Consider the following 27579-nt stretch of genomic DNA (forward strand, 5'->3'; position numbering starts at 1 on the left):
TCACCCACCTTGTAACTTGCACATATGATAGAGCAGACTCCCCGTAGGCTTGCTTAAGCAGTTTGTGAGTTTTGGCAGCTTTTTTTGTTGAGCTTTGTGCAGAACTTGACTGCCCAACGTTGTTCGAAAGTGCCCGCAATCGCGCGCTGTGACGCGGTAACAAAACACAGGTGCACTAAATCAACGATACTGACGCCTCCGATGCTCAAGCAGACTGACATTGGGCGCGCTGTGAAGCTAAAGGCCTCCCCCCCCAACCCAACTGGTTCCAGCACGCTCCGACCAGTAGGTGCGCGGGAAAGAAATATATTTCATGACTTTTGGGGCACAACTTGTAAGAAAGCAGAAGGCTAATTGGATTGGTCATATTTTACGCGGTAACTGCCTTCTAAAAGAAGTTATTGAAGGAAAGATAGAGGGGCAGATAGAAGTGACCAGAAGACAAGGAAGAAGACGTAAGAAGATGCTGGATGACCTTGGGGACAGAAGAGGATATTTTCATTTGAAGGAGAAAGCTCTAGATCGCATCAAGTGGAGGAACTGTTTTGGAGGAGACTGTGGACCTATTGTCTTGACAGATTACAGATGAATGAATGAATAAATTAGTTTGTCCTTGCATTTTTGCAATTACTTCAGAATCAATAACATGCAAACAGAAATCCACTGGTTCACAAGTTTCATCCCAATTAGTTCCAGGAGGACCTGAACATACGTGGTGTGTTCAAAAAGTATCAAACCTTCTTTTTTCCCGCATAAACCAAAGAAGCGCAGGAGGCTCCCTTCGGTGCAGATGTGGAGGGGACATTCATGCACAGTCATGAATTTTTTCCCGCCCGCAAAAAGCATCAGTCGCTGGCAGTCGGCCTATGAGTGAGGACGTGTAGTGAGCGCTCGTCGGATTCCAGTAAGGAGTAAAATGACGGAACAACATGAGCAGCGATATTGCATCAAATTTTTCCAAAAGCTTGGCAATACCCAAGTGGAAACCATTCGCAAGATTCAACAGGCTTTTGGGGACGATGCCATGAGCAACTCATGGATAAACGAGTGGTAGAACGGCTTCAAAGATGGCTGCACATCAGTGGACAGCAAACCACATTCAGGCAGACCCTCAACAAGGCAAAATGAGAATGTCATTGAGCAAGTGCGGACTTTGGTCATGGAGGACCGTTGTATCACAGTCCGAGAACTTGTGAACAAGATACGGGTAAGCATTGGATCGGTACATTCAATTTTGACTGAGAATTTGGGCATAAGGAGAGTGTCCGCGAAATTCGTACCGAAACTGCTAACAATGGAGCAGAAGCAACACCGTCTGGAAATCGCACAGGACATGCTGGACAATGCAAACAGTAACCCCAATTTTCTGAACACCGTGATCACAGGTGATGAATCAAGGGTTTATGGGTACGAACCGGAAACCAAGATGCAGTCGTCACAGTGGAAAAATCAGACATCCCCGAGGCCAAAAAAACACGGCAGGTCCGCAGCAATGTCAAGGTCATGTTGGCCGTTTTCTTCGATTCCCGTGGGGGTTGTGCATCATGAGTATGCACCACAAGGCCAAACCATCACAAGGGAACCATCACTACCAGGAGGTCCTTCGTTGCCTTCGTGATGCTGTGCGGCACAAACGACCAGATCTGTGGGCAGCAAAAACTTGGCAGCTCCATCATTATCATGGACCCGCCCATTCTGCACAACTGATTCAGACTTTCGTCGCCATACACAACATCCCTGTGGTTCGTCAGGCTCCCTACTATCCCGACATGGCTTTGTGTGACTTTTGGCTATTTCCCAAGCTGAAAATGCCGCTGAAACGAACCCGATTTGAGTCATGAGAAGACATCATGTGGAATGCAATGGGGCGGCTGATCACCATTCCAAAAGACGCATTCCAGAAGTGTTTCCAACAATGGCAGAAGTGCTGGGAGAAGTGTGTGCATTACCAAGGAGACTACTTTGAAGGGGATTAGGGTTTTGTACCTCCAAATCAATAAATGTATTTCTGCCGACCAAAGGTTCGATACTTTTTGAACACACCACGTACACCAATATCAGGGACGAAATCCACATCTGTCCAGTCTGTAGCAGGGTCAGCCCCTGCTGTCCTGGCTCTCTTTTGTGGCTGTAGGGTGTAAGCAGATGTGCCCCCTTTCAATGATTTCACTGCATAATCCTGAATCTCAAATAGCAGAAATACAGTAATTTTGAACCACTGCTCATGCACATTTGCAAAGAGTCTGAAAAATAATAAGATACATAAACAGACACTGCTCCCCTGTACTTTTCTCATTTCATTTGAATCTGTATTTACATCACTCTCACTATCACTACTTTCATTTAAATGTCTCTGATAATTCTCGAGCAGTTCTGCAATTTTTCCACAATGACAAAAAGAAGAAACACGTTACAACATCCAGTAACCACACTGTAAACAACTAACACAGCAACACAACAGCTCAAAAAACAGCATTCGCCTGACCATCAATATACTGCTGCTACACTGTCAAATACAGCCATCTGGTGGTTAATAGATAAACTGGACAATACACAAGAAACATAACTGATCAGTGGGGGGCAGTAATGTTATGTCCAAACTGCATTAAAATCATTAAACTTTGTGTGTGTAATATTACTGCAAAAGCACGTTTACCATGGGACCCCATGCAACAATATTATGGTAGCCATATTGTAACTGTTGATCTCATTACAAAGAATGCCTTTGTAAGACCTGGTTCCTTTCAACTGTTTTATAATATATATACACACTTAAGTGCACAAACTTACACCAGCTTAGGATAACACCTGTATCATCATAATCTGGTTCATCATCTGGTTTTCTTGGAGGACTCCTGGGGAGGAAAAAGTGAAACAATATTTAGGTCACCAACAGAAAATGGATGTTAACACAAATGTCACGGAAAAAAAAAATATTTATATACTTGTGTACTTTACATGACTTATTCAATACCTTCTGCGAGGAGGACTAGGAGATCGTCGACGTTTCTCACCACGACGTTCCTCTCTATCCCTGCGATCACGATTTTCATCTTTTGTATCAACAACGATTTTCTCCTCAGGCTCATCTTTCACTTCAATTACTTCAGGCTCCTTTTCTGTTTTAATTTCTGTTGAAACCACCTTAACATCCATCTGGAAAAAAATGAAATATTTTATATATAAAGGCCAGTTGTTTGTGACATTTGTGCAAGAAGAGGAGGCACTGCTCTTAGTGTCTGACAGACAGGGTTACTATGGTTGATTGCTGTTCCTCTGTAAACACATATTTTAAGCAACACTTAGCCACAGAGAAAGGCTATATTTATTACACATGGTGTCCAACAAGAATTTTGTGTATTTTTTTTAATTTTTTAATTTGCTTAGTGGGGGATGGAGTCCAACTGGGTCCATTCGGCACGGCGGCCACTGATTGGCCTATTGTAGCCTGTCCCGGGTGATTATGATGATGGAGAATTTAGTGGAAAGAAGATTGGCAGGGGAAACCAAAGTACTCAGAGACAACCTGCCCCAGCACCACTTTGTCCACCACAAATCCCACTTGACCTGACCCGGGATCGAACCCGGGCCACCATGGTGGGAAGCCAGCGACTAACCCTGCTTGAGCTATGGCGCGGCCTAAGAATTTGTGTAACACTAATGTGTGTGTGTGTGTGTGTGTGTGTGTGTGTGCATGCGCTCATGTACGTGCAAGATTTTGATACAAAAGCCAGAAGGAAAGACACTGCTAGGAAGACCTAGGCATAGGCAGGAGGATATATTAAAACGGATGTTAAGAAAAGATAAGATGGGGCGGTATGGACTGAACTGATGAGGCTCAGGATAGGGACCAGTGGACAGCTCATATAAACAAGGAAATGAAACTCCAGGTTCCATAAAACGTTCAGAAATTTCCGACTATGTGAGCAACTGGCAGCTTCTCAGTAAGAACTCAGCTCCAAGAAGTTAGTTATAAAAAACTTCCGGAATGGACACAAGTTTCTTGGAGAGTAAATTCTGGTGATAGATATCAGTCTTGCAAACACTGTAATAATTACAGCTTTCAATGTATGACATAACTGTTACAGTTCAACAGGCACAAGAAAATGCCAAGGAAAGCTAACAAATCTCTGGACCACAGTGTTTTTCACTACAACTGGCAGCTGATATGTGCACAAATCATAAGTACCATGGCATGGAAAAAACAAATGCCAGGTCATGAAGCAGGGAAACAACACAGTTGTGCCAAATGCAGTGATGTGTAATGGTAAAAAGGTAAAAGGTGTCCCTGTAACAGGCAGTGAAGGCCCATAGGGGTGTGAGGGGTCGAGGCTCCCACATTTTCTAGACAATCAGCTAACAGATGGTGGCACTGTTGTCAGCCTTACATGCCAGCCGCCCTTTTACCCCCCAGGAAATTCCTGGTACTCATTTCCATTAGAGGCTCAGTGGTCCCCTGGGCCACAGTGCAACTGGAAGGATTAAGTCAACTGAAAAATCGAATGACCTCACCGGGGTCCAATCCCATGACCTTCCAGCTTATAGCATACTGCCTCAACGAACTGAAGGCTTTTAATGAAAGAAAATTGTTTTGTTAAATATATTTGCATACAAAGAAACAATAATGAATAACATCTGATAATTAGATACCCTCTGCATTATGCTCTGTAGGCTACAGCCACAAATGGCAGCACAAAGTGGTATCAAAAGTTATTTACAGTAATTAATGCTTAAAATGTTAAATAAATATTATATACATATAAAAGATTAATATACGCTTGTAAGTCGTACACTATATTACAAGGTTAAAATAAATTATTTGAATCACTCAGAGACCTGAGCTCTTCTTGAGAAGCCACCATTTGTGCAGCTACTCAAGAACTTCCTTGAATTTCATGGAACCTGAAGCTTCATTACCATGTTCACAAACTTTCCTAATCTGTACTCCAACTTTACAATTCACTAAGGACATCCTCCATTCTCGTCCTTGTACTCTCAACTGCTGAACTCTCCTGGACACTTTTCTGTGATGGTTTCATGTCCTTGTCTCATGGCTTCTCAGCTTTGAATGACTGCAAATGACCTTCACTGTCCCTTATAAACCTTTGGCATGGACCACGCAGAAAACAGCCTCTATTGTTGAAACATGTTTACTGAACCACTGCATAGCAATGGTTGCGGCGCGGACCCCATAGAAAACCAGTCCATTGGAGTGCCGACTGTTGCCTAGCAACGAGCTATAAACATCCGTCCTATTGTTGCATGTGCATATCGCTGTGTGTCTATCAATTGTTCTCTCTCTGCAGTGGCTGCTCTCTTACAACTATAACTGCTCCCTCCCTAAGGCCAGGTTGTCCCTAGCAGTTCCCTAATAAGATTCCAGTTAGTCCAGGCGCTCCCACATACCCGGCTCTTCTTATGTTAATGCTGTTATAAGTTTATCTTCCTTCTTGGATGGGGCCAACCCCTCCACAAGGTCAAATTCCTTATCTTCTGTAACCCGCTGGACATCCCGGTTGCTCACTTCATGAACTACAGTCTGAAAGCCTTGCTGTCTAACTCCACTGACATCATCTCGACCTTAAGACACAGCTGCCATCTTGTGCCTTGATTCTTTATTCGCTTGCTGCCTCACAGCTGCTGTCTCAGGCCTTGGTCCCCTATTCCATTGTTGCATTCTGGGCCCTTCCAACGTCTCTTCCTAAACTTCCATCCCTTCCGGGTTTCTTGTACCACACTGTCCCGATCTTACCTCTTAGAATCACGTTGCCTGTTCTATGTCACTTCTGTATTTTGGGTCATGCTCCTGCCGGCTGTCGGCTGTGGCCAATTCCTTTCATGGTACCACTGCTGCACAATGGGACACCTTCCCGCAGGCAGCAGTCAACTACCTTAAGGATCCACAATCTCATCGAGTGAGTTCCTTCGGCTCTCCGTGTCACCCTGCAGCTGGGTGCCAGCCCATGCTCTATCTTCCATCTTTTGACCAGTTTCACTATGGCATCTTCCTTAGGGACCTCCTGATGTTCCAACTCAGACTCCATTTCCTCTGGATATGCCTTAAAATCTGTGGCTTCCCTCTTTTCTCAAATAGCTTGTCATGGCTACCATCTGTTCCAAGATGGCTACGATGTGATCAATTGGCTCCATCGTCTCTGGATCTGGTCTCCATCCCATTCTTGGCAGGCAGTCCTCTTGTTTTGGCATGCCCTCAGGGAGTGAACTGCGACTTCTTCGTTAGGATTCTCCTGCCGCTCCGCTACAGCCTCCTATCTCCTGGATCTGGCCTCATCTTCTCTGGATTGGCTTCTGTTATTTCTTGGCAGGCCATTCTCCCTTTTTGACCATTCTTCACGTCTGCTATCCCAGCATCCATCATCTCTTGATGTTCCGTTTTGGGTTCCAATCTCATCCAGCTGGCATCTGCCTCGTCATGAACGGCTTCCAGCTTTGCTGCCACTTCTTCTTGGTCAGGTTGCTGTTCAGCCTTCCATTGTTCTCTGTCAGCTTTCCACCTGGCCATCCTCTTGAAGTCAGCTTTTCTTTTTTTTCAGTCGGCTTCCCACTCAGCATTCATCATCTCTTGGTAGGCTTTTCTTTCAGCCTCCCATCTCTCCATCTTTCATTAAAAGCTTTTTATGTTTGCCCTACTTTTTTCTCAGTCGGTGTCTAACTTGTCTTGCCTGGCTTTTATGTACTCTACCATTTGAGCCTGGAGGCAAGTCAACAGTGGTTCCACCTATGCATAGGTTGCGTGCACAGCCAGCATTTCCCTTATTTGTTACATTTTCGTGGTATAAATACCCAATTCAATCTCTGATCAAATGCGATATAACTTCTTCCACCATTTCCAGTTGTCATGAGTTACGGCTGCGTGACTGCTGACAGCCACTGCCGGCTATCTTGCCAGTCCATTGGTGCACTAACTGCTGCCTAGCAACGAGCTATAAACATTTGTCCTATTGTTGCACACACATATCGCCCAGTGTCTATCGAGCCGTTGCCTGGCAATGTGTTGACATGTCACATTATGTTTTGTAGATGCAGAGAAATTTATGTAGGTTTTCATAAAGTGTGCATTACATTCGTCCAATATTAATCGAAACTGAAATGTGCAAATATATTTTAGCAGAACTCCACAATACTGAAAATAATTTTCATGCATACAGATGAATGGATGGATGGATAGAACAAACTTTCACAGGTGCTCTACAGGGCTTCAAATGTACCAAAAATAGTAGTGTATCTGAGAAAACACAGTGCTGAAGAGCAACAAATTATTTTGTTTAAAATGTTACCCATAGTACATGAACATATTGAACGATACATTATGAAATGTCCTAACATTATCCAAATAGAAAACACAGACATTGCAGTAAAGTGAAAGGACTCTTACAAAGATTTAGCTATCACGATGTCTCAAAGAAAAAAATTCCATGCTTCCACATTTAAAAGAAAATACTGCGAGTTACTGGAGTGTTCTTCAAACTGTGGAATGCTTTTCACTTCACAGACTTCCACCAAACCCTAAACTACACCATAAGCCACTTGCATACAGAGAGATAAAATAGGGCAGATTTTGTGCAGGTACACAAACAAGATATGAAAACTTAATATGAAAGAAAAATGCAGAGAACATTAAGACAAATTAAAACTAACAAGACACATAAATAAAATTAAAACCCTTCACACACAATACTGTGCCCCAGTTTTCCTTATGCAAAATCCTCTTAATTATTACAGTAATTCTAGAATACTAAGTTAACAAAGGCAGATACTACATTCAGTATTGTGTTCTAGTAACCATTATGAAAACATGCTTTCATACAAACCAAGTGAAAACTCCTGAATCCGAAAGTCATTTTAGACAAAATCTAGCTACCCTGTACTAGGTCTTTTGGAACTGCCAATACTGGAAAAGGGATTTCACAGCCAGGAAGGGAAGAAACCTAATCTAAAAATTTCAAATGGCATTCACAAGGCTAGATCATGCAAATGAAAACTTTCATCCAGCTTGCTCTCATACACATGCACCCATGCTCACACTCTTTTTATTTGAACATTCACAATCTGAAAACTCCTACAGTTCTTTCTGTCCATACTCCTGAGCAACAACTATAAATTAAAAGGATTGCTGGGGGGGGGGAAATCAGCATACAGGCTTATACTTTGAACAGTAATTCTGCCATTATTAAAACTTAACCCAAAGGAATCTCTGATGACATTGCAGTCTCATAAAACAGTTCTAGTATATACACTACCAACACATGATGATGGTAATATTACCTGATCTTTATTCTCCTCTTTAGTAACAGATTCTTGCTTTATTTCTGGTTTTACATCCTTAGGTGAACTGTCAGATACAGGGGCCTGCGTGGGCTCTTCCACTTTTTGAGTCTTTTGTTTTTCAGCTTCCAGTTCAGGTTCTGTTTTAATGACAGGCACTGGCTTGGCTTCTTCTTCATAGCTTGTGTCCATCTGTGAATCTGCCTCTAATTCTGATTCATTCTGTGATATCTTTGGGGGTAATTCTTCTTCTTCTTCTTCTTCACCCTCATCGCCCCATAGCAATTCATCTTCTGCAGCCTCTACTTCCCTACCTCCTCCTTCCTCCTCCTCCTCTTCTCCTTGAACTGCAAGCAAATTACTTAATTACTACATAAGCAACACACAGTTTACTAGGTACTATCATTTAGACCCACTAATAGCAACACCTAACTTTCATTTTACAAATATTAGGTTTCTGGACATAATCTATTGTCCTGTCTTTATCTAAAAACACTATTTCAGAGACTGGATTCTGTCTCCATCTTCAGCTAAAACCTACTCAGTTGGGCCCAACTGACAGAGCTAGTCCCTATCTCTGGACACTTGTACCAGCATCAAGATGGGGTATACAAGCAAAGCACACATTAAATCAAACATGCAGAGTTGTTAATAATTTAATGCCTCCTTAGCTCTTGCAGATGGTATGTCCTGTGTTTTCCTTGTATACCCCATCTTGGTGCTGGTACAGGTGTCCAGAGATAGGAGCTAGCTGTGTCAATTGGCCCAACTGAGTAGGTTTCACCCAAAGCCAGAGATAGAATCAGGTCTGTGAAACGGTGTTTTTAGATAGAGATGGATTATGTCCAGAAACATAATACTTGTAATAATGTACCATCATCACAAACTTTTAGATCTAATTACACTTTACAGCTCAAAACACCACCACATTTATTGGATCAATGAAAAAACTGCTAGTAGTCAGAGATGTCTATTTGCTATTTCACTTAATTTTCAAGGAAAACATGCGAGAATTAAAATATATAGCCACAATACTATTGCAGTTAGTTATTCCACAAGGTTGTCCCCATACTTCTTGAAGTGATGAGCATTCTGCTCTGGAAAACTCTCTCACTTTAATGTTCAGACACGGTTACAAAACATGCTTCACTTGTCATCTTTGTCATATTTGCAATTATGTTCCAGAAGTCCTTTTATCGAGGTAGCAAACTGATGAGACTAAATGAGATCCAGAACACAGGGAAAAGTATTACAAACAATTCACATTTTCAAATCACTTCAGGGTGCACACATTCGTGTGGGGCCAGATATTATCGTAAAGGAACGTCCTGACAATTGTGTTGTGCAACAATTTAATGAATATATGTTCTGCGTTTTCTAAATTATCTACAGGCTGCATTTGTGCTCCCTAGAGGCAATAAATCCATAAGAATCATATGTTTATCAATCTCTTATGTTATTGTAACAGAGAACACTGAGACTTTCTTGTCACGTATCACTGAGGATGAAACCTCAATATAAAATTTTGAATTCTGGTCCAAAAAGCAATCAGTGGAATGGCATGATACAAGTTCAAAAGTACAAGAATACGAAAAATACCCACTCTTCAGAACAAGGAAAGTATGGCTCTTTGACACTTCTCATCACCAGAGACCACACTATAAACTTTCATCAAAATATACAAACATTAAGGAAACTGAAAACTTAAATAATTCAAGTGAAATGTCTGAAGTGAAGATCCTCCATAGTAATGTCTGGCATCCACATAGGTGCAGCGCACGCAGTAGCGTAATGGTTGAGGTGCTATGCTACGAGCCGGAAGGTCGCAAGGTCAAGTCCCAATGAGGTCATTGAATTTTTTTCAGTTGACCCAATCCTTCCAGCCGCACTAGGCACTGGGGTTTACTCAGCCTCTAACAGAAATGAGTACCAGGAATTAATTACATAATTTTCCATCTTTGAGCCGATTGTCTAGATAATGTGGGACCCTTAACATCTCACAACCCTATGGGGCTTCACGGCCTGGTACAGGGATAGCTTTACTTTCTACTTTACTTTATCCACATAGGTGGGATGACCGCAAAATCTGGATGGACGATGTTACCTTGATCTGCTTAGAGTCTGCACAGATTGTTGCCTGTAAATTGGTAAACCATGTTCTACGCCACTATACTACTGCAGTGTAACCCCTAAACAAAGGCCGCACCATAGCTCAAGCGGTTAGTCGCTGGTTTCCCACCGCGGTGGCCCGGGTTCAATCCTGGGTCTGGTCAAGTGGGATTTGTGGTGGACAAAGTGGCACTGGGATGGGTTTTCTCTGAGTACTTCAGTTTCCCTTGCCAATCTTCATTCCACCAAATTCTCCATCATCATCATAACCCAGGGCAGGCTACAACAGACCAATCAGTGGCTGCTGTGCCAAGTAGACCCAGTTGGACTCCATTCCCCACTAAGCGAATTAAAAAAAACCCTTAACAAGAAACATTAACTGACTCCCTCTTACATGTTAACAGATAAGAAGATGCCTCACCCCCCAAGATCAGACAAAGTTTCCAGAACATTTTCAACTGCACATGATCCTTCCTGAGGTGCTAGGCAACAAGCTAGTGTGTTCCCAACAAAATTACATTTTGCTAGTTTAGATTCTTACATTTCTACAAGTGTTTACTTACCAACATAATGGGACAAGTAGACACACTTTGAGCCACAGTATCTATGAACTACTTTACACTATGACAGCCATACACCTGAGTCTCCTTGGCATGCATACACGGTGTGTCCAGGATCCGTTAGGACTCTTAATTTTTTCCTTGCAATGCCATCTGTTGACAAGTTGTGGCGTTAAATTTCTTGAAGTTTCAGCTGTGGCCGTCTATAATTTCAAAGCGCAAGCATCGCTGCATCATGTGTCCTGACCTTGATTGTAACAGTACTGTTCTGACATTTGTCGGAAAATGGTGGTTGTACAGAGAGCCAACATCAAATTTTGATTGAAGTTAGGCAAAACAGCCATAGAAGCGTATGAAATGATGAAAGTGTGTATGGTAGTGATTGTTTGACTTACTCGAACATTTTTCGATGGTATGCTGTATTTCGTGATGGCAGGGAGGACACTGAAGATGCTCCACTTACATCAAAGCCAAGAACAAGTCACATTGAAGAAAATGTGTAAAAAAATGAGTGAAATCCTTGCATCAGACAGATGTGTTTCTCCAACACTTGAGGAGTTTTTGGGAATACCAAAAAGTACTGTGCATCAAATTTTGACCAAGGACTTGCGCAAATGGAAGGTCTGTGCACGGTTTGTACCGCATGCACCGTCAGACGATGAAAAACAAGGCAAAGACATGTTACGGTCAGCCCAAAGTGACACAAAATTTACAAAATCGATTGTTAACTGGTGATGAGACATGGTGTTTTCAATATGAGCCTCTCACAAAGTGGCAGAGTGCAGTGTGGCTGAGCCCAAAGAAGCCGAAAACAAAGAAAGTGCGCATGCAAAAGAGTTGAGTAAAGACACTGCTAACTGTTTTCTTCAATTCCAAAGGAATTTCTGCCAGAAGGTCAAACAGTAAATTCTGGTTATTATCTCAGAGTCCTCAATCATTTGTGGGCGAAAATTATTCGAATTTGACCTGAATATCGAGAGCAAGGTACCTGGTTGCTCCTCCACGACAATGGCCCCACCCCACAAATCAAAGATTGTGCATGATTTTTTTGGTCAGAAAAGGGATCACAGTCCTTGATCATCCTCCATATTTGGCAGATCTGGCTCCAGCAGATTTCTGGTTGTTCCCAAAAGTTAAGTTGACGATGAAATGAGACCGTCACAACACCATCCAGGACATCCAAAGAGAATGTCCCACAGTTTTAAATGCAATTCCACAAAGGGAGTACAGTGTCTGTTTTCAAAAACTTTTCAATCGATTCCAGCTATGTACTGATTGAGAAGGAGACTATTTTGAATAAAAGAGTGAAATTTTGAAAATAATTCATGTCTTGTATTTTTAATGAACACAGTCCTAACAGAAACTGGACACACTATGTACATGTATCATTCACCAAACTTCCTCTAATGTAGTTACCACACAGGCTTTATATACTACTCAAAGGGCTAGGGTGGAGAACAGTTAGCTACCAGAACACTATGCGCATGCACCGCTGTGTTCTACAGTCCAAGAACAAAACCTGCATCACATAGTAATTCTGGCAACAATTCTGATTAAAGGTGCTATGGGTTAATGTTTTGTTGGGTGGACTGTGATACTGTGATTATATTCTAGTATTAAATGGAACTCATGAGACATTGGTCAGTGTTCAGCCCTTCTTGTAGAAGGGTTCCCCCTTCCATCCCCTGTGCATTATCACTCACTGTACTTTTGACCCATGGTATGATGACATTAAATAAAAAAAATACAGATACCCTCAGCATCCTCTCCCCCTGACAAATGGTTGGTAAATGATGTGATTGCAAATAAGAAACCTTACAGGCACGTTTATGCAATATTTCTAAAAATGTCCTCATTCATAAAAAATAATTCAAACATTCAAAGGTTACGTTCTTGCTTCTTTTTAAAAATAAACTTCTGAACTTACATGCTGAGGAATACAAAACATGACAGGACTCTTTCTCTTGAACAATGCAAAACTAGGGGTATGTTTTGGGTTACTTATGAACAAACTTGGATTTGGAAAAATATGTACAAACACAGAAGCACTCTTTCAATGACCTCTTTCATAAAGTTATGTCAAACCATCATGTGAGCAACAAAGCCACAAATAACTGGCAACAGGATTGTATATAGTTAGTGGCTCATAACTTTAGCCGCACGGAAAGGTTAATGCTGTTGTTGAGCATGCGAAGCTGTACGCTTGCTGTGGTGACGTTCAGAGATACTCCCCGAGCAGAAAACATTGCCCATGGAGACCAGGAGTAGATACTAATGAGCAACACAACGTACTATACACCTGACCACACTCCAAGATGCTACATTCCAAACTGGTAGTACCCACGCTGATGTAAGCTGATAAGACTTCACCCCCCAGCTCCACGAGGGATGGTATGACCCCTCTACCACGGTTAAGAGTGCCGAGGAACTAACAGTATGTGTTGTATTTCTACTATTATTACACCCAACAACATATTTTTATTTATAATGCATTAGTATTTCACAACTGGTAACGAAGTCATTCGTAATAATAATCACTCGTTGGTCAGTCTCGGACTATCGTCAATTATTTCCGTGCACAAATTCAGGAGTATCATAATTTGCAAACCATTTTTAAACATGCGATTATTTGGTCTTATTTCATGCACCAATATACAACAGTTATTCCCGCTGCGAGTACACAATCACAGCTCAAATGTCATCAACGTCTACAGAAAATCTGTCGTGAAGACGGTCATTAGGGTGGCGCTTCTACGTTGATGGTTTTGCCCGGCAATCGATTCCTAAGCCTGAACGCAATTTCATCCAATTTGTTTACAAGCATGCGGCTTAACATTGGTAATGTCACATGCAGTGGGAGTTACACTCGAAATAAATTCCTAGAGAATGCTCACTAGGGCATTACTCTCCCTGACATGTTCTTTTATTAGTACACTCAAGTGCCAAAAGTCATGGGATAGCAGTATGTAAATTTATTTTTAAGTGGCGCCATCCCTTGACGGCTTTGGAATGCCCAGAGCAGTATCAGTTGTGAGGTGTTCTCTCGTGAGTCAGGTTGAACACCGGCCAGTCTGCTCATGGCAAGCCAACATGAATTATCAGAGTCTGAACAGGGCATGATAGTGGGTGCCAGGCGGATGGGACATTCCATTTCCGAAGTTGTGTGGTCATTCAACATTCCTCGATCCACGGTGTCACGTGTGTACCGGGAATACCTTGTGGAAGGCATTTCCACCCACCGTGGACAGTGCAGTGGCCAACCACAGGTGCTTAATGATCGTGACCAGTGGCGTCTAGCTAGAATTGTCCGTGGTAACAGACAAGTGACACTGGCTGATATCACATACACATTCAGTGCAGGAGGTACCAGACGCATATCCAGTAGGTCAGTGCAGTGTTCTTTAGCTTCCATGGGATATGGGAGCAGAAGACCGACTAGAGTGCCTCTGTTAACACCATGACACCAGACACAGCACCTCACCTGGCCTTGTGACGTCGCTAATTGGACCCTGGAGGATTGGCAACATGTGGCGTGGTCCGATGAGTCATGGTACCAGTTGTTTTGAGTGGATGGTAGGGTTCGGGAGTGGTGCAGACCCCACGAGGCCATGGACCCCAGTTGTCAACAAGTCACCGTGCAGGTTGGTGGTGGTTCCATACTGGTGTGGGGTGTGTTCACGTGGCATGAGTTGGGTCCACTCGTCCATCTAAACACGTCACTGACTGGTGACCGCTACATTACACTGCTTGGTGACCATTTGCAGCCCTTCATGCACTTCATGTACCCCCCAAAACGATGGGATATTCCAGCAGGACAATGCACCGTGTCATCGGGCTGGAGTTGTCCAGAATTGATTCGAGGAGCATTCTGGAGAGTTACAACGAATGGTGTGGTCACGACATTAGCCTGACATGAACCCAATCGAGCATTTATGGGACGTGGTGGAGAGGTCCATTCGCACCCAAAATCCTGCACCTACAAATACCAGGGAGCTGTGGGCAGCTATCCAGGTGGCATGGCTTAACATCTCTTCAGAGGTCTTCCGTCCACTTGTGGAATCGATGCCACGTCGAGTTGCTGCACTTCGCCGGGCTAGAGGGGGTTCTACATGATACTAGGTACCTATCCCATGACTTTTGGCACTTCAGTGTATTTAAGCCTTACATTAAGTATTTCACAAGATGTACTTATAGTCCTTAATATGGACCGATTGTACAAATAAACGGAGATACAAAAAAAACATGCGGTGGGAAGTAACGACATCCACAATTTCTACATATCAAACCTCTCACTAACTTTTGCGAGTTGCTAATAAATGCTGAATAGTTAATTCAGCCTCCACGGGCATTCTAGGAAACGAAATTCATACGTTTGTGTCCGACAGTCTATGCAATAAATTTCAATGTCATAAAAAAAAACTACATCCCTCAGACAGTTCCTTCAGTTTGGAAACGATTAGCACAAGTTGGCAATCCTGTCACAAGTTTGTTGTTCGTAAGCTTCTAGTTGGGCAGTTTGCGACAGTTCTCCCGCTATATATTATAGTCGCACAACTACACAAAAACACGAATATGGAACTGCTATGATGAATTATATTCAACATCACTAACCTGCTTCTCGATCCAGAGCTTCCTTCAGCCTGTCAACGAGAACCGCTTTGTTTCCTTTTGTATCCAAACCTCGAGATGATAATTCAGCACGAAGCTCCACAACTTTCAATTTTGACAGATCCATGCTAGCACTCATTCTTGCTAATTATTTCAAGCAGAATTATGAACTTGTCACCAACGTAGGACACTAAAACACCAAAAACTTCCAAACCCTAACTACTGCTCTTTTTCTTTGACGAAGATGGCGTGCATGGAGTAGATTAAATTTACTTCATAACGTAACATAGGATTGGACGAATGATCGAGCATCACTGCAGACGCTTGTATATTGGCCAATCAAATAATCCTATACAAAACAGTCTCAACAAATATCAGTATTTCCATTGGGTAACGATGAGCGCGTTCTGCTAGAATTAGTTATTACATAATTTTTGTTACCACAGCAACGGGTTTGTTTAAAAATGGACGATAAAGGTATGTTCCATGAACTGCGGATGGTTATATTTGCCTTATATCATCTAGCTATTAACGCTACTGGATATTTGTTCAAACATTTCTTCAAAATTCGAGTATCGATAAATTTGTTACATTATGGGCAAAACATAAAAACTGCTATTGGATATTTGTTCAAGCATTTTTCAAGATTAAATTATGGATACGTTTGTTACGGGCAAAAACATGAAAATTACTATCCTAGGATACTGTTTAGCAGTACTACTGTGCTGGTTGAAGTTGTGGATTGTGACCTGCAAGGTTTTCATTTCTACATTAACTGGATATTATGAGTACATGCTTATGAGTAAAAACTCCATGTTTCATGTGGAGCTGTGCATTCAAAAATTACTTGCTTTTCCCTTTTATATGAGAAGAGAATGTAGAAGGGATAGACAGCCATCACTGTCACACAAATATATGTTTTTATTATTCCACTCACAACATGTTTCAGCCCAGACGGATGATACGTGATATGTGAGAACTATAAAAATTATTTTCATTTTGTGCATCCTGTTGTTATGATATACAATTATGTACAATAAAGAATTGTATAAAAATGATGATAGAATTCTATAAAACTACAATGCTAGAATAAATTAGAAAATATGTTAGTTAAATTATGTCAGTTCCGACTTAATAACACATTCACATTAAAGTTTAAAATTAAAAAAAAAACACAAATTAATTACGTTTGAAAATAAAAATAAAACAATGTAAGGTGTAAATTTCTGAAAAAATATATGGGGATTTTTCAAGGGAAAGAACAAAGGAGCCATTGCAGCAATTTTATAAAATATGGACTCAACGAGACAAGGTGGATGTTTTCATGTGTGGGGGAGATGTGATTAAGGTAGCGTTTCAGATTGTGGTGTGGGCATGATGCACTGTAGTGTCTGGTGAACCTAATGTTCTGTGTAGATGTTTCTTGAAACTTGTACAATAATACTTGTCCATCATATTAAATTTCTCAAGAATAATGCACTATCTGAATCTGTACTGGACAAATTTACTACCTAACAGAGTAAGTGGTGATATGTGAATGTCGCCATATACAGTCTCTCACCAGTACCTAGACATGTAAATATTGTACATGTACACAAATGATTGGCCCTAGCTACATTTCTTTAAGCTATAGAAAGCACCATAATCTATAGCTTTGATTGTGTGTAAAATATTATGATAGGGGAATAGAAGTGTTTCAGAACGATGAGCAGAAGCAGAATATATATATCTAAATTTTCCACAATTGGCAAATAATTCATGTATGTTTCTGTATGTATGGGAAAATATGCATTGGACAAGGGTTTCCTGCATCTTGTATATTTTCAGTATTTTACATTATGATTGGGGGCATGTGGTAGTGTAGTGGGTTGAGGCACTATGCTACAAGCCGGAAGGTCATGGGTTCAAGTCCCGATGAGGTCATTGGACTTTTTTCAGTTGACCTAATCCTTCCAGCTGCACTGTGGCCCTGGGGTGACTCAGCCTCTAACAGAAATGAGTACCAGGAATATTCTTGGAATATTCTTGGGGGTAAGGGGCAGCCGGTGCATAGGGCTGACAATCTTCCTGCCATCTATGAGCTGATTGTTTAGAAAACGTGGGAAACTCAACATCTCACAACCCTATGGGCTTCCACGGCCTGTTACAGGGATACCTTGACTTTACTTTTTACTTGTTACGTTACGGTTGCATTGTAAGTATGTGAAATTACAACCTCTGTGTGTGTGTGTGTGTGTGTGTGCACGCGCACACAAGCGCAAGCATGGCATATAAAGCTAAGGGTCTTCCATTTTCATATTTCTGTTCCTTCTTCTTTTGTCCCTTTTATCTATTGTGCATATTTATGTACAGAATTTTATTATTTTGTTTATTTTGTGCATTCATATTTTAATTGCATATTTTAAGAACAGTCCATGCCCCAAATATCATATAAGTAAGTTCATTAGTGGGTGTAGGCACTTTGTGCATATGAGATTTCCGTGAACTTTAGTGTGTATTACAAAACACAATCATGAATGATATACAGTCATTAGAGAAAAACTATATATTTGGAATATTATCACTGAAAATGAAGATTACCAAAACAAATGGCCACACCACATAAAGAAAATTAACACGATGGAGTATAACGTTTATCTTCTTTTGGAGAAGTTTGTCTATAGCCATACTTATGGCCTTCACATGACTTTGTTTTAGTTCACTGGTCACTGAACACCATGGCAACTCTTCTTGCACTCGTCTTGTTGTTGTTGTTGGCTCGGGATTTCCTACATACTTTTCATCACACTGTTTGAACCACACACAAATACTACATATTGCTTTTAAATGCAGACTGGCTGAATTCACTAATTCCACACAGTTTTATTCTGGCATAGTATATTCCCAAACCGTTGTGCAGGATTTCAACCTGATTTGGTCTCCACAGCCTGCTGGTGCCAAATAGGTATCAGGTTCCTCCAGAATATTAGTAACCACCTGTAGAACTATATCGTAACTCACAAAATCACAATGTACATTTTCACAGCCATGGACACCTCAAATTTTTCATACTGAAGATGTCCATTAACCATGTCCATTAATTTAAAGACACCCTTCCCCTTCTAATGTAGTAAAATGTAATAAATATCATGCAGGACTTATATATCCAGAAAACATTGGACTTTAAAGTAGTATTTGAAATGGTATGCACAAAAGATTAATTTTCATTTTATACATAACTGAACTTGTATCTTTCTCAAGTTGGTATTTTATACAGGAACTTTAAGTGACCTGGACAAAAGAATTATAGAAGCTTTTGTGGTATTTGATCATGCAAGCAGCAATACAGTTGACGTTCGAGAAGTTGGTACAATTATACGTTCTCTTGGTGAGTATATTTTTTACTTAAGAGCCTTATAATTGCAATGTACCAGTATAATGAAAAGTAAAGGCTTGAAATACACCATATATATCTGTAGGAGTAAATTCTTGATGACTATAGAAATTATTTATATCATTTCCTTGGTTGGTCAGTGACGCTGTTCAGTGAGACTTGCAGAAGGGCTAAATAAGTGCAGCATTTATTATTGTCTCCAAGTTTGTTTGTCTCATTACCACGGCACAGTCCCCAGGTTGCAGATTGAGATAAATTTCACATATAGAAGAGAGCTGCAAATATTGGATTTCTGAAGTCAAGAATAATGTGTGGTTCCTTATCTTAGAGGCTAAATATGGAGTAAACAGACCCAGGTATAGGTAGGAGGTCAGTATTAGAATGAATCTGAAAGAAATATGATATGAGTACGTGGACTGAATTCTTTCTTAGGATGGGGACTAATGGCAGTCTTTGTGAACAAGGAATGGGCCTTCATGTTTTCTAAGACTGGGAACTTCTTGACCAGGTGACCAACTATTAGCTTCTCAAGGATTATGCCCCATGTAGCTTCTTATGAGAAAGCATGGTAGAAAGCAATAGCTGCATGTAAGGTAAGGTGAAGCTGTCCCTGTACTTATTTAATTAAGCAACATGCCATGAAGACGTGGAGTGGCATTGTACTGTAGCTCCACCAATCTTTGCTTTGGCATTAGTGAGGATGAGAGGCTATTTTACTCCTGGGGAAAGAGCCCAGGCTCCCAAGTTCATAATCTAAGAAAGTTGAACGTTGATACAGCAATCTGGAAGAATGAAATCAAACAAATATAAAGAGTACCCACAGCGTGGTGTACTTTAATCTGTTGTATGATTATACCTAAGTTCTGTTCTAATTTACAAGGGCCATTCGGAAAATAACCTCAGGAGAGCTGTTAACAAAACAAGCAATGAGAAAAAAGTACTATATACAAAAAATATATAAACAAGCCAAATTGCAGTGGTTACAGGATCCAAGTGAATTAAATGGGGATAATCTGAACAATATAAGACACAAAACCAGCAGGCATTTCACGAATAGAAAATGGGAATATCTGAAAGACAGAATTAATGAGCTTGTTATTAACAGTAAGAACAAGAACATTAGAGACCTATATAGGGGAATAAATGACTTTAAGAGGCATTACCAACCTATAAGCAACTTAGTTAAGGATGAGAATTGTGATCTGCTTGCAGATCCCCACAACATTTTGATAGATGGAAGCACTACTTCTCACAGTTATTGAATGCACATAGTCAGGGATGTTAAACAGACAGAAATACATACAGCTGAGCTGTTAGTACCTGAGCCTAGCCCTTTTGAGGTTGGAATTGCTATTGCAAAGTTGAAAAAGTAAAATTGCCGGGTAGTGAACAAATTCTGGCAGAACTAATTCAAGGAGGTGAAACGTTATTGTCTGAGATCCATAAGCTAAATAATTCTCTTTTACATAAGGAAGTATTTCCTGATCAGTGGAAGGAATCTATTATTGTACCAATTCAGAAGAAGGGTGATAAAACTGACTGTAGTAATTATCGTGGGATATCACTGCTATTGGCTTCATACAGTATTTTATCCAATATCCTTCTCTCAAAGATAAGTCCATATATAGATAAAATTATTGATCAGATCTTTTACATTTGCCAGATACTGGAGAAAAAATGGGAATACAATGAGACAGTATATCAGCTATTTGTAGACTTTAAGAAAGCCTATGATTCAGTTAGGAAGGAAGTATTGTGCAATATTCTCACAGATTTTGGGGCACCCATGAAACTAGTTTGGCTAATTAAAATGTGTAGCAATGTCTGCATAAGTAAACATTTGTCTGACAATTTTCCTACCCATAATGGTCTAAAACAAGGAGATGCTTTATCGCCACTGCTTTCCAACTTTGCTTTAGAAAATGCCATTAGGAAGGTCCAGAAAAACCAGGTGGGACTGAAATTAAATGGGACACTCCAGCTGTTGGTCTATGCTGATGATGTGAATCTACTGGGTGATACCATAGATATCTTCAAGAGAAACACACAAACTTTGACACTAGTAAGAAGGCTGGTCTAGATGTAAACATAGATAGAACTAAGTATATGTTTCTGTCTCATCACTGTAATAAAGGGCAAAATGGTGACATGAAAATAGCTAACAGATGTTTTGAAAATGTAGCACATTTCATATGTTTGGGAATCACTATAACAAATCAAAACCTGATTCAGGAGTAAATTAAGAGGAGACTGAATTCAGGTAATGCTTGCTACCATTCAGTCCTGAACCTTTTGCCTTACCGTCTACAGCCTAAGAACATAAAAATTAGGATATACAGAACTATAATTTTACCTGCGGTTCCATATGGGTGTGAAACTCGGTCTCTGACATTAAGGGAGGAACAAAGTCTGAGGGTGCTGAGAATATTTGGACTGAAGAGAGATAAAGTGACAGGAGGTTGGAGAAAACTGTATAATGAGAAGCTTCGTAATTTGTACTCTTCACCAAGTATAATTAGAAAGATGAAGTCAAGAAGATAAGATGAGCAGGGCATGTAGCATGAATGGGGGAGAAGATAAAGGCATACAGGATATTAATGGGAAAGCCAGAAAGAAAGAGACCACTAGGAAGACCAAGACATAGGTTGGTGGGTATTAAAATGGATCTTAGAGAGACAGGGTGCGATGGTATGGAATGGATTGATCTGGCTCAGGATAGGGACAAATGGAGGGCTTTTGTGAACATGATAATGAACCACTGACTTCCATAAAATGCTGGGAAGTTCTTGAGTGGCTGCACAATTGGCAGCTTCTCATGATAGGCTCATCTCTGTGAGTGAGTGTCAAAGAAATCTGCTGTCCATGAGCTCAGCCATGTTCTGACACCTTCCATCAACTCCTCATTATTGCTGAAGTGCTGTGATCCCAACCAGTTCTTTAGGTAAGTAAACAGGTGGTAGTCACTCAGAGTGAGATCAGGGCTGTCAGGAGGGTGGTCAAACAACTCAGAGTTGATTTACTCAAGCAATGCTTGAGTGTGAGCAGCTGTATGCAGATGTGCATTGTCATGGACAAGCACTACACCAAATGCCAGCATTCTATACATTTTGTTCCGATTAGCCCTATGCAATTTATTTTAGTGTTTCGCTATACACTTCTGATGTTACTGTGGTCCATTTCTGCATGAACTTCATTCAACATCAGCACTCCTTTTCTCTCCCAGAATGCAGTTGCCATCAGCTTTCTGGCAGACATTTGTATTGTATTCTATTGTATTTATTAGCATTCATCGATCCATACCCCAAGATCAAATTTATTGTTCCTATCAAGATACTCTTCAACCGAATAAAGAGTTTTTTATAAGAAACTTTCTCAATTTATGTTTAAATGTATTAATATCATGTGCATCTTGTTTAAACTGTTTGGCTTGTTTGGTGAATGTGCATGCATACAGTGCTTTGGAGCCATGTTTACTTCATATGGCTCATGAAGGAGTCATGTCATACATACAAATTCTAAACCGTGATTCTTTTCTAGATTTCTATAATTTTATATTTACCACAGCATACCAAAACAAGATACATTTCCCACAGAATATGTAGATGTTTATAATATATCACCATATAAATTTCACGTACTAAGTTGTAATGAGGGACTACTTTCAAAAGAAAAAAGAAATGTTTCACTGTCACCATGTCCATTTTAACTCCAAGACCCTATATTGAATGACTAAGTCTGTACAGCCATATACTGATAATGTTCATTTCGAAGTTAGAAAGACCAAGATACTTCATGCCTTCCATGGCATGTCATTCATACTAAGCTTCACAGCCAATATGTATATACATAAAAAATTAATGAGCACTCTTCGCTTTGTTGTGAAACTATGTTCAACACTGAATACAACAATTATTTTCATGGAATAAATTTATAACTAGTTCAAGTGCAACAGAAGTTCAAATTTCTGCAGTGGACTGCCACACAAAAAATGTGCACATATGCAAGACAAGTTTTCCTTACATAATAATATATGATGAAGGGATTCAAGGGATTCTTACATTTGTTTAGAAGTTTGTTAACGAGCTTATTCCTTTTTAGAGTGAGAAGTTATCACCACACCAAGTTCTCAAATTGACAATCATCTCTTGTCATTTTGTGAAAATACTTATTCAGCAGATTTAAAACTGCCCCTCCATTAACATTTTTTTTTTTTATATTCACTTAGTGGGGGGTGGAGTCCAACTGGGTCCACTTGGCACTGCGGCCACTGATTGGCCTATTGTAGCCTGCCCCGGGTGATTATGATGATGGAGAATTTGGCAAGGCACAACAGATCACTGTGGTTGTGGTGCAAGGGCCAAGAAGGCCCACCCCTTATACATTCATTCATGAAGATGGAGAATTTGGTGGAATGAAGATTGGCAGGGGAAACCAAAATACTCAGAGAAAACCTGCCCCAGCGCCACTTTGTCCACCACAAATCCCACTTGACCAGATCTGGGGCCCTCCCATTATGTGCAGACCATCTCTTCCATTCACAACCTGAAAGCAAACTTTATCATTTTGGTGGCTTTTCAAGTACTGCTACAAGTTTATCATATTTGTCTTAGGGTGTTGTCCCAGTGAGGCTGAAATTCAAGAGATCCTAGTTGCAGTAGAAGATGAGGAAACATCTGGAAGTGTTAGATTGGACCGATTTTTATTGATAGTATCACATATTATTCAGGAGAGAAGGTTTGTATGTAATCAAGCATTTGTCAATCCCACAGTACTGGAGGATTTAAAATGATGGTTATCTTGAGGATAGATGAGATGTCTAGAAGTAACAGTTGCAACTGCAGCCTACTTTCAAAGAGACTGGATATCATCCACCATTTTTTATTGGTGCTGTACCAAACAGGCAGGCATCTTATATTCTTGAAACACTGAGCACTTTTTTATTTCCCAATAACAAATGACCTTCTCTTTTCTGTTTCATCAGAATTAGAACACACAAAAACAGTAATTTAGTCTTTAGATAGCTTCTCACCAGCACAGACAGATTTCTCCACTTTAAATTTCAATGTTTTGTCTGGAGTTGACATGAAGAACATATGAGTGTTAAAAATGTCTCTGTCACTGAAGCTTTCATTCACTTTGGGCCAAATATTATTAAGTCATTCCGCTGGTGTTTCACTGTTCACAGCCCTTGCTTCACCAGTTGCTTTCCCATAGGAAATGTTGCAATGCACTAAAATCTTTTGATCCAACCAGCAGTGCTTACAAGTTTAGCAAGTTATTCATCCTTTGCTATAAGAAGAGGACTGCTCACTGGTACATGTTCATTTCATTTTGTTTAAACCCTTTTATTAGCACTTGTCAACATTATTCCATTCTGGCTTCCATTAATTGTTTGTGATCCATTTTTTCAAAAGCATTAACAATTTGATTCTTTTTTTTCACATGGTTTGTACTGTGGAAGTAAATAAACCAGAATCGTGGAACATATCACATTTCTTCTTTCCATTTTCAATGTCCTTTATCACATTAACTTTAACCTCCATACTTAACACTTTCATTCTCTTTGCAGATTCTATCTCTTCCTGAAATTTGTTCGTTACTGAACCTACTTTCCCCATGCATTTCTATGGGTATTGAGAATTTAAAAGGGTACTCAATGTCACTCAGTATTTCTGACACATATGGAAAGAGAAAATCCCTTTAAATTGTCACTGTCCATGCAAAGAACGAATGTGAGAACATGATTTCACATGAAATTATGAATGAACTGGTTATTCCATGTGCATCTAAGAGGCAGAAAAGCATGTGCTTTATGGAGATTTAATGAGTACCACAAATATTAGACAATATAGCTAAGATGTCACTACAACCAAAGTGTGATTGTACCATTAATAAAAGCACAGAAATAAAACAAACTTATTTTAAGATTTGTATGTCTCTAGTGTTGGGACGGTTATTCTCCTTGAGCTGAGACTACCTCTAATTGGTCAATTAAACAAAGCAGGTTAGCTTTAATTGTTTCTTGCATCCTGCTGTGTATTTAATCAATATTAGGGTTAATTTCACTGACCACACAACACGTTTTTATTATTGTCACACTACATGTTTCAACCTCAAGAGGTCATCCTCAGGTGTACGAACACAGTTGCACAATCACACGCAATCACATTCGTTTTCCACTTATTTTGATCCTGTATCCTGTTCAGGCCTACAGTCAATAATATATGTCAAGTTCTTCTTATAAAATACAAATAAAATACTATTCAAATGTTAAAAGTTAAAATTTAAAAACTAAAAAAAAAAAAAAAAGATTCGTAAATTCATGAAAAATGTAAAATCCAGGATCATAAAATCAAGGTTTCACTGTACATTGAATGTTTTCAGTATAGACCACCTAACACACCAGAAAATGGGCTAAAAATTGGATTAAGTTATCTGTTTTGTTAGAATGAATTGACACCTTTACTCCTAGATAAGAAAATACTGCATTCGTGGATGGCTTTAAGACTGAATCTTGTCCTCCACAGTGGGAAGCTGGAAAGTAACTGCCTAAGCTATGGCATGGCCCAAGTCAGAGTCTGGTACAAGTATATTTGTTCACTGAACTTGATAACTTATTCAACAGATTACATAAATATTATTAAAGAATGACTGCAACACCAATACCTACTCTGTCACAGGGCCTAAATTAATAGGATGGAACTTGGACATATCAATAAGTAATGAATCATTTGCCAGTCATGGTAGCCGAGCGGTCCAAGACATGTACTGTCTCCGCTCGCCTGGAAACCAGGATCGTGAGTTCGAATCCCACTCAGGGCATGGATGTTTAGTTTGTGTGTGTGCGTTTATCTGTGTTTGTATACAGGTAGAGGCCTTGCGACAAGCTGATCACACGCCCAAGGAGTCCTACCGAATGTGTAAGATCTAGAAAAACTGAAGTGAACGGAGAAGTTCATGGAGGTAGGCCTAGGTCCACTGCGGCTGTAGTGCCAAGAAAAAAAAATCATTTAGCTCCAGTAGATATGGTACAACTCAGAGGCAACAATCTCCTGTAACAAAATATTAACTTACAATCCCTTCACTTTACATATTGCAACATCCAGCACATTATGCTTATCATGGGGGACCTTTAAAACATACGTATGACATAGTTCTACCACATGCTTTTTTCTTTTTAAGACTACAACCTGCATCACCAGAAAAGCTCCTGAAAGCATTTTTAACACTTGACCGAGATGGAAAAGGATATCTGACCAAAGAGTTTCTCAGCAAAATTATGATGGAGGAAGGAGAGCCATTTACTCATGAAGAATTGGATGAGATGATGGGTGCTGCAATTGATGGAGAGACGGGAAACATTCCATATGAGTACTACATCAATCAACTCATGGTAAGAAGTGAGCTGTAATCTGAATCACACACTGTTCCCTCATAAGCATTTTTATACCACCCATAGCAGCACTTTACAAAAAGAAATTATATTGACTTTAAATATAGATATTTAATAATGGTTATTGTTTTCACTTGCTTTATGATATAAAAATGATAAAAAAATTATGTATCTATACATACTAGACCATCGGACATGAAACAGCACACTCTATATGTACAAGTGAGAGTCAGTAATAGGGCATAGATGGAAATAAAACAGCTGTAATGGATGCAATACAGTTTATATTTCTATCACTAGGTAGCAGCACAGTCTAGCTTCATAACAGTTTAGGTAGCAAATGTGCATGTGCATATTCAGAGGCTGGTTTCAGTAGTCAAAATGGTATCTGTGCTTAAAGAGTGTACTAACAAAGAGCAGCGTTCTGTTATGCATTTTTTTTATGAGCAAAAGGACTCAATGCAAATGATATTCATAATGAAATGTTTCCTGTTTATGGTGGAAAGTGGTTTGCAACTGGTTGGAAAACATCTTGCTAATGATGAACAAGCTGAAATGGAGGTGCAGAAGTGGCTGAGAAACAGTCAAGACTTCTATGATGTGGGTTTTGATGCACTGGTAAAGCAATGGGACAAGTGTACTAAGGTTGGTGGAGGACACGTCAAGAAATAAATGTCTTTTCCAGATTCGAATATCACACGTTTTACATCTTATATCCATTTATGACTTACTTACTGACACTCCCTTGTACTAAAAAATAAAATTTTATACTACAAAATTTAGCCAAAAGCAGCATGAAATAGCTATGTTTTACATNGATATACTTACACACGTGACCAACGAGATTCGAACTCGAAACACGTTACACTGGTGTCAGAAGTGTTACGAACACGCCAAAAATTGAATTATTGTGTATCGAGTATTCTACTGCGACAAGATGGAGATGCAGCAGATGATGGAAATGCTGGCTAGGATGGACGCCAGCATGAAAGCGGAGAGGAAAGAAAGAAAGGCGGAGAAGGAAGAAATGCTGAAAGAGATGAGGGCCTGGCGAGAAAAAGCAGACGCCGACTCAAAAGCCTGGCGAGAAATGTTTGATGCAGAAACAAGGGCTATCCAAGCGGAGATGAAAGCTATCCAAGCAAGGACGGCCTGCCAACAGATAGAGGCACGTCTACAAGAAGGAAAGCCGGCCTCAGTGGACACGAAACCTGTGGTGGCACAACAAGAGGAGGTCCCCATAGTGATAC

The 27579-nt window shown here is 40.2% G+C and overlaps 2 protein-coding genes across 4 annotated transcripts in view; one reads left to right on the forward strand and one right to left on the reverse strand.

The window, feature by feature from the left end:
• LOC111871843 (heterogeneous nuclear ribonucleoprotein U-like protein 1) overlaps positions 1-15826 on the reverse strand; it is a 59780-nt gene extending 43954 nt beyond the window's left edge. Inside the window, exons 1-4 of the mRNA XM_023865218.2 lie at positions 15567-15826; positions 8287-8633; positions 2975-3156; positions 2791-2855 (exon numbers count right to left, since the gene is read on the reverse strand). Coding sequence (XP_023720986.1) covers positions 2791-2855; positions 2975-3156; positions 8287-8633; positions 15567-15702 — 730 coding nt within the window. The 5' untranslated portion in view covers positions 15703-15826. The remainder of the gene's footprint in view (positions 1-2790; positions 2856-2974; positions 3157-8286; positions 8634-15566) is intronic.
• A 137-nt stretch (positions 15827-15963) lies between these two features.
• The window catches only part of LOC111871754 (dynein regulatory complex protein 8), a 21541-nt gene continuing 9925 nt past the window's right edge, over positions 15964-27579 (forward strand). The window contains exons 1-5 of one of the 3 annotated variants that reach the window (XM_023865062.2): positions 15964-16040; positions 18820-18930; positions 23547-23670; positions 26119-26329; positions 26836-27132. In XM_023865062.2, the coding sequence (XP_023720830.2) occupies positions 16028-16040; positions 18820-18930; positions 23547-23670; positions 26119-26329; positions 26836-26868 (492 nt within the window). In that variant the 5' untranslated portion in view covers positions 15964-16027 and the 3' untranslated portion in view covers positions 26869-27132. Of the gene's footprint in view, positions 16041-18819; positions 18931-23546; positions 23671-26118; positions 27133-27579 lie in introns of those variants that run through there. The other 2 variants (XM_033754429.1, XM_033754426.1) reach the window with 2 other exon arrangements.

This window comes from Cryptotermes secundus, unplaced genomic scaffold (assembly GCF_002891405.2).
Source record: "Cryptotermes secundus unplaced genomic scaffold, Csec_1.0 scaffold428, whole genome shotgun sequence".
Taxonomy (NCBI): Eukaryota; Metazoa; Arthropoda; class Insecta; order Blattodea; family Kalotermitidae; genus Cryptotermes; species Cryptotermes secundus.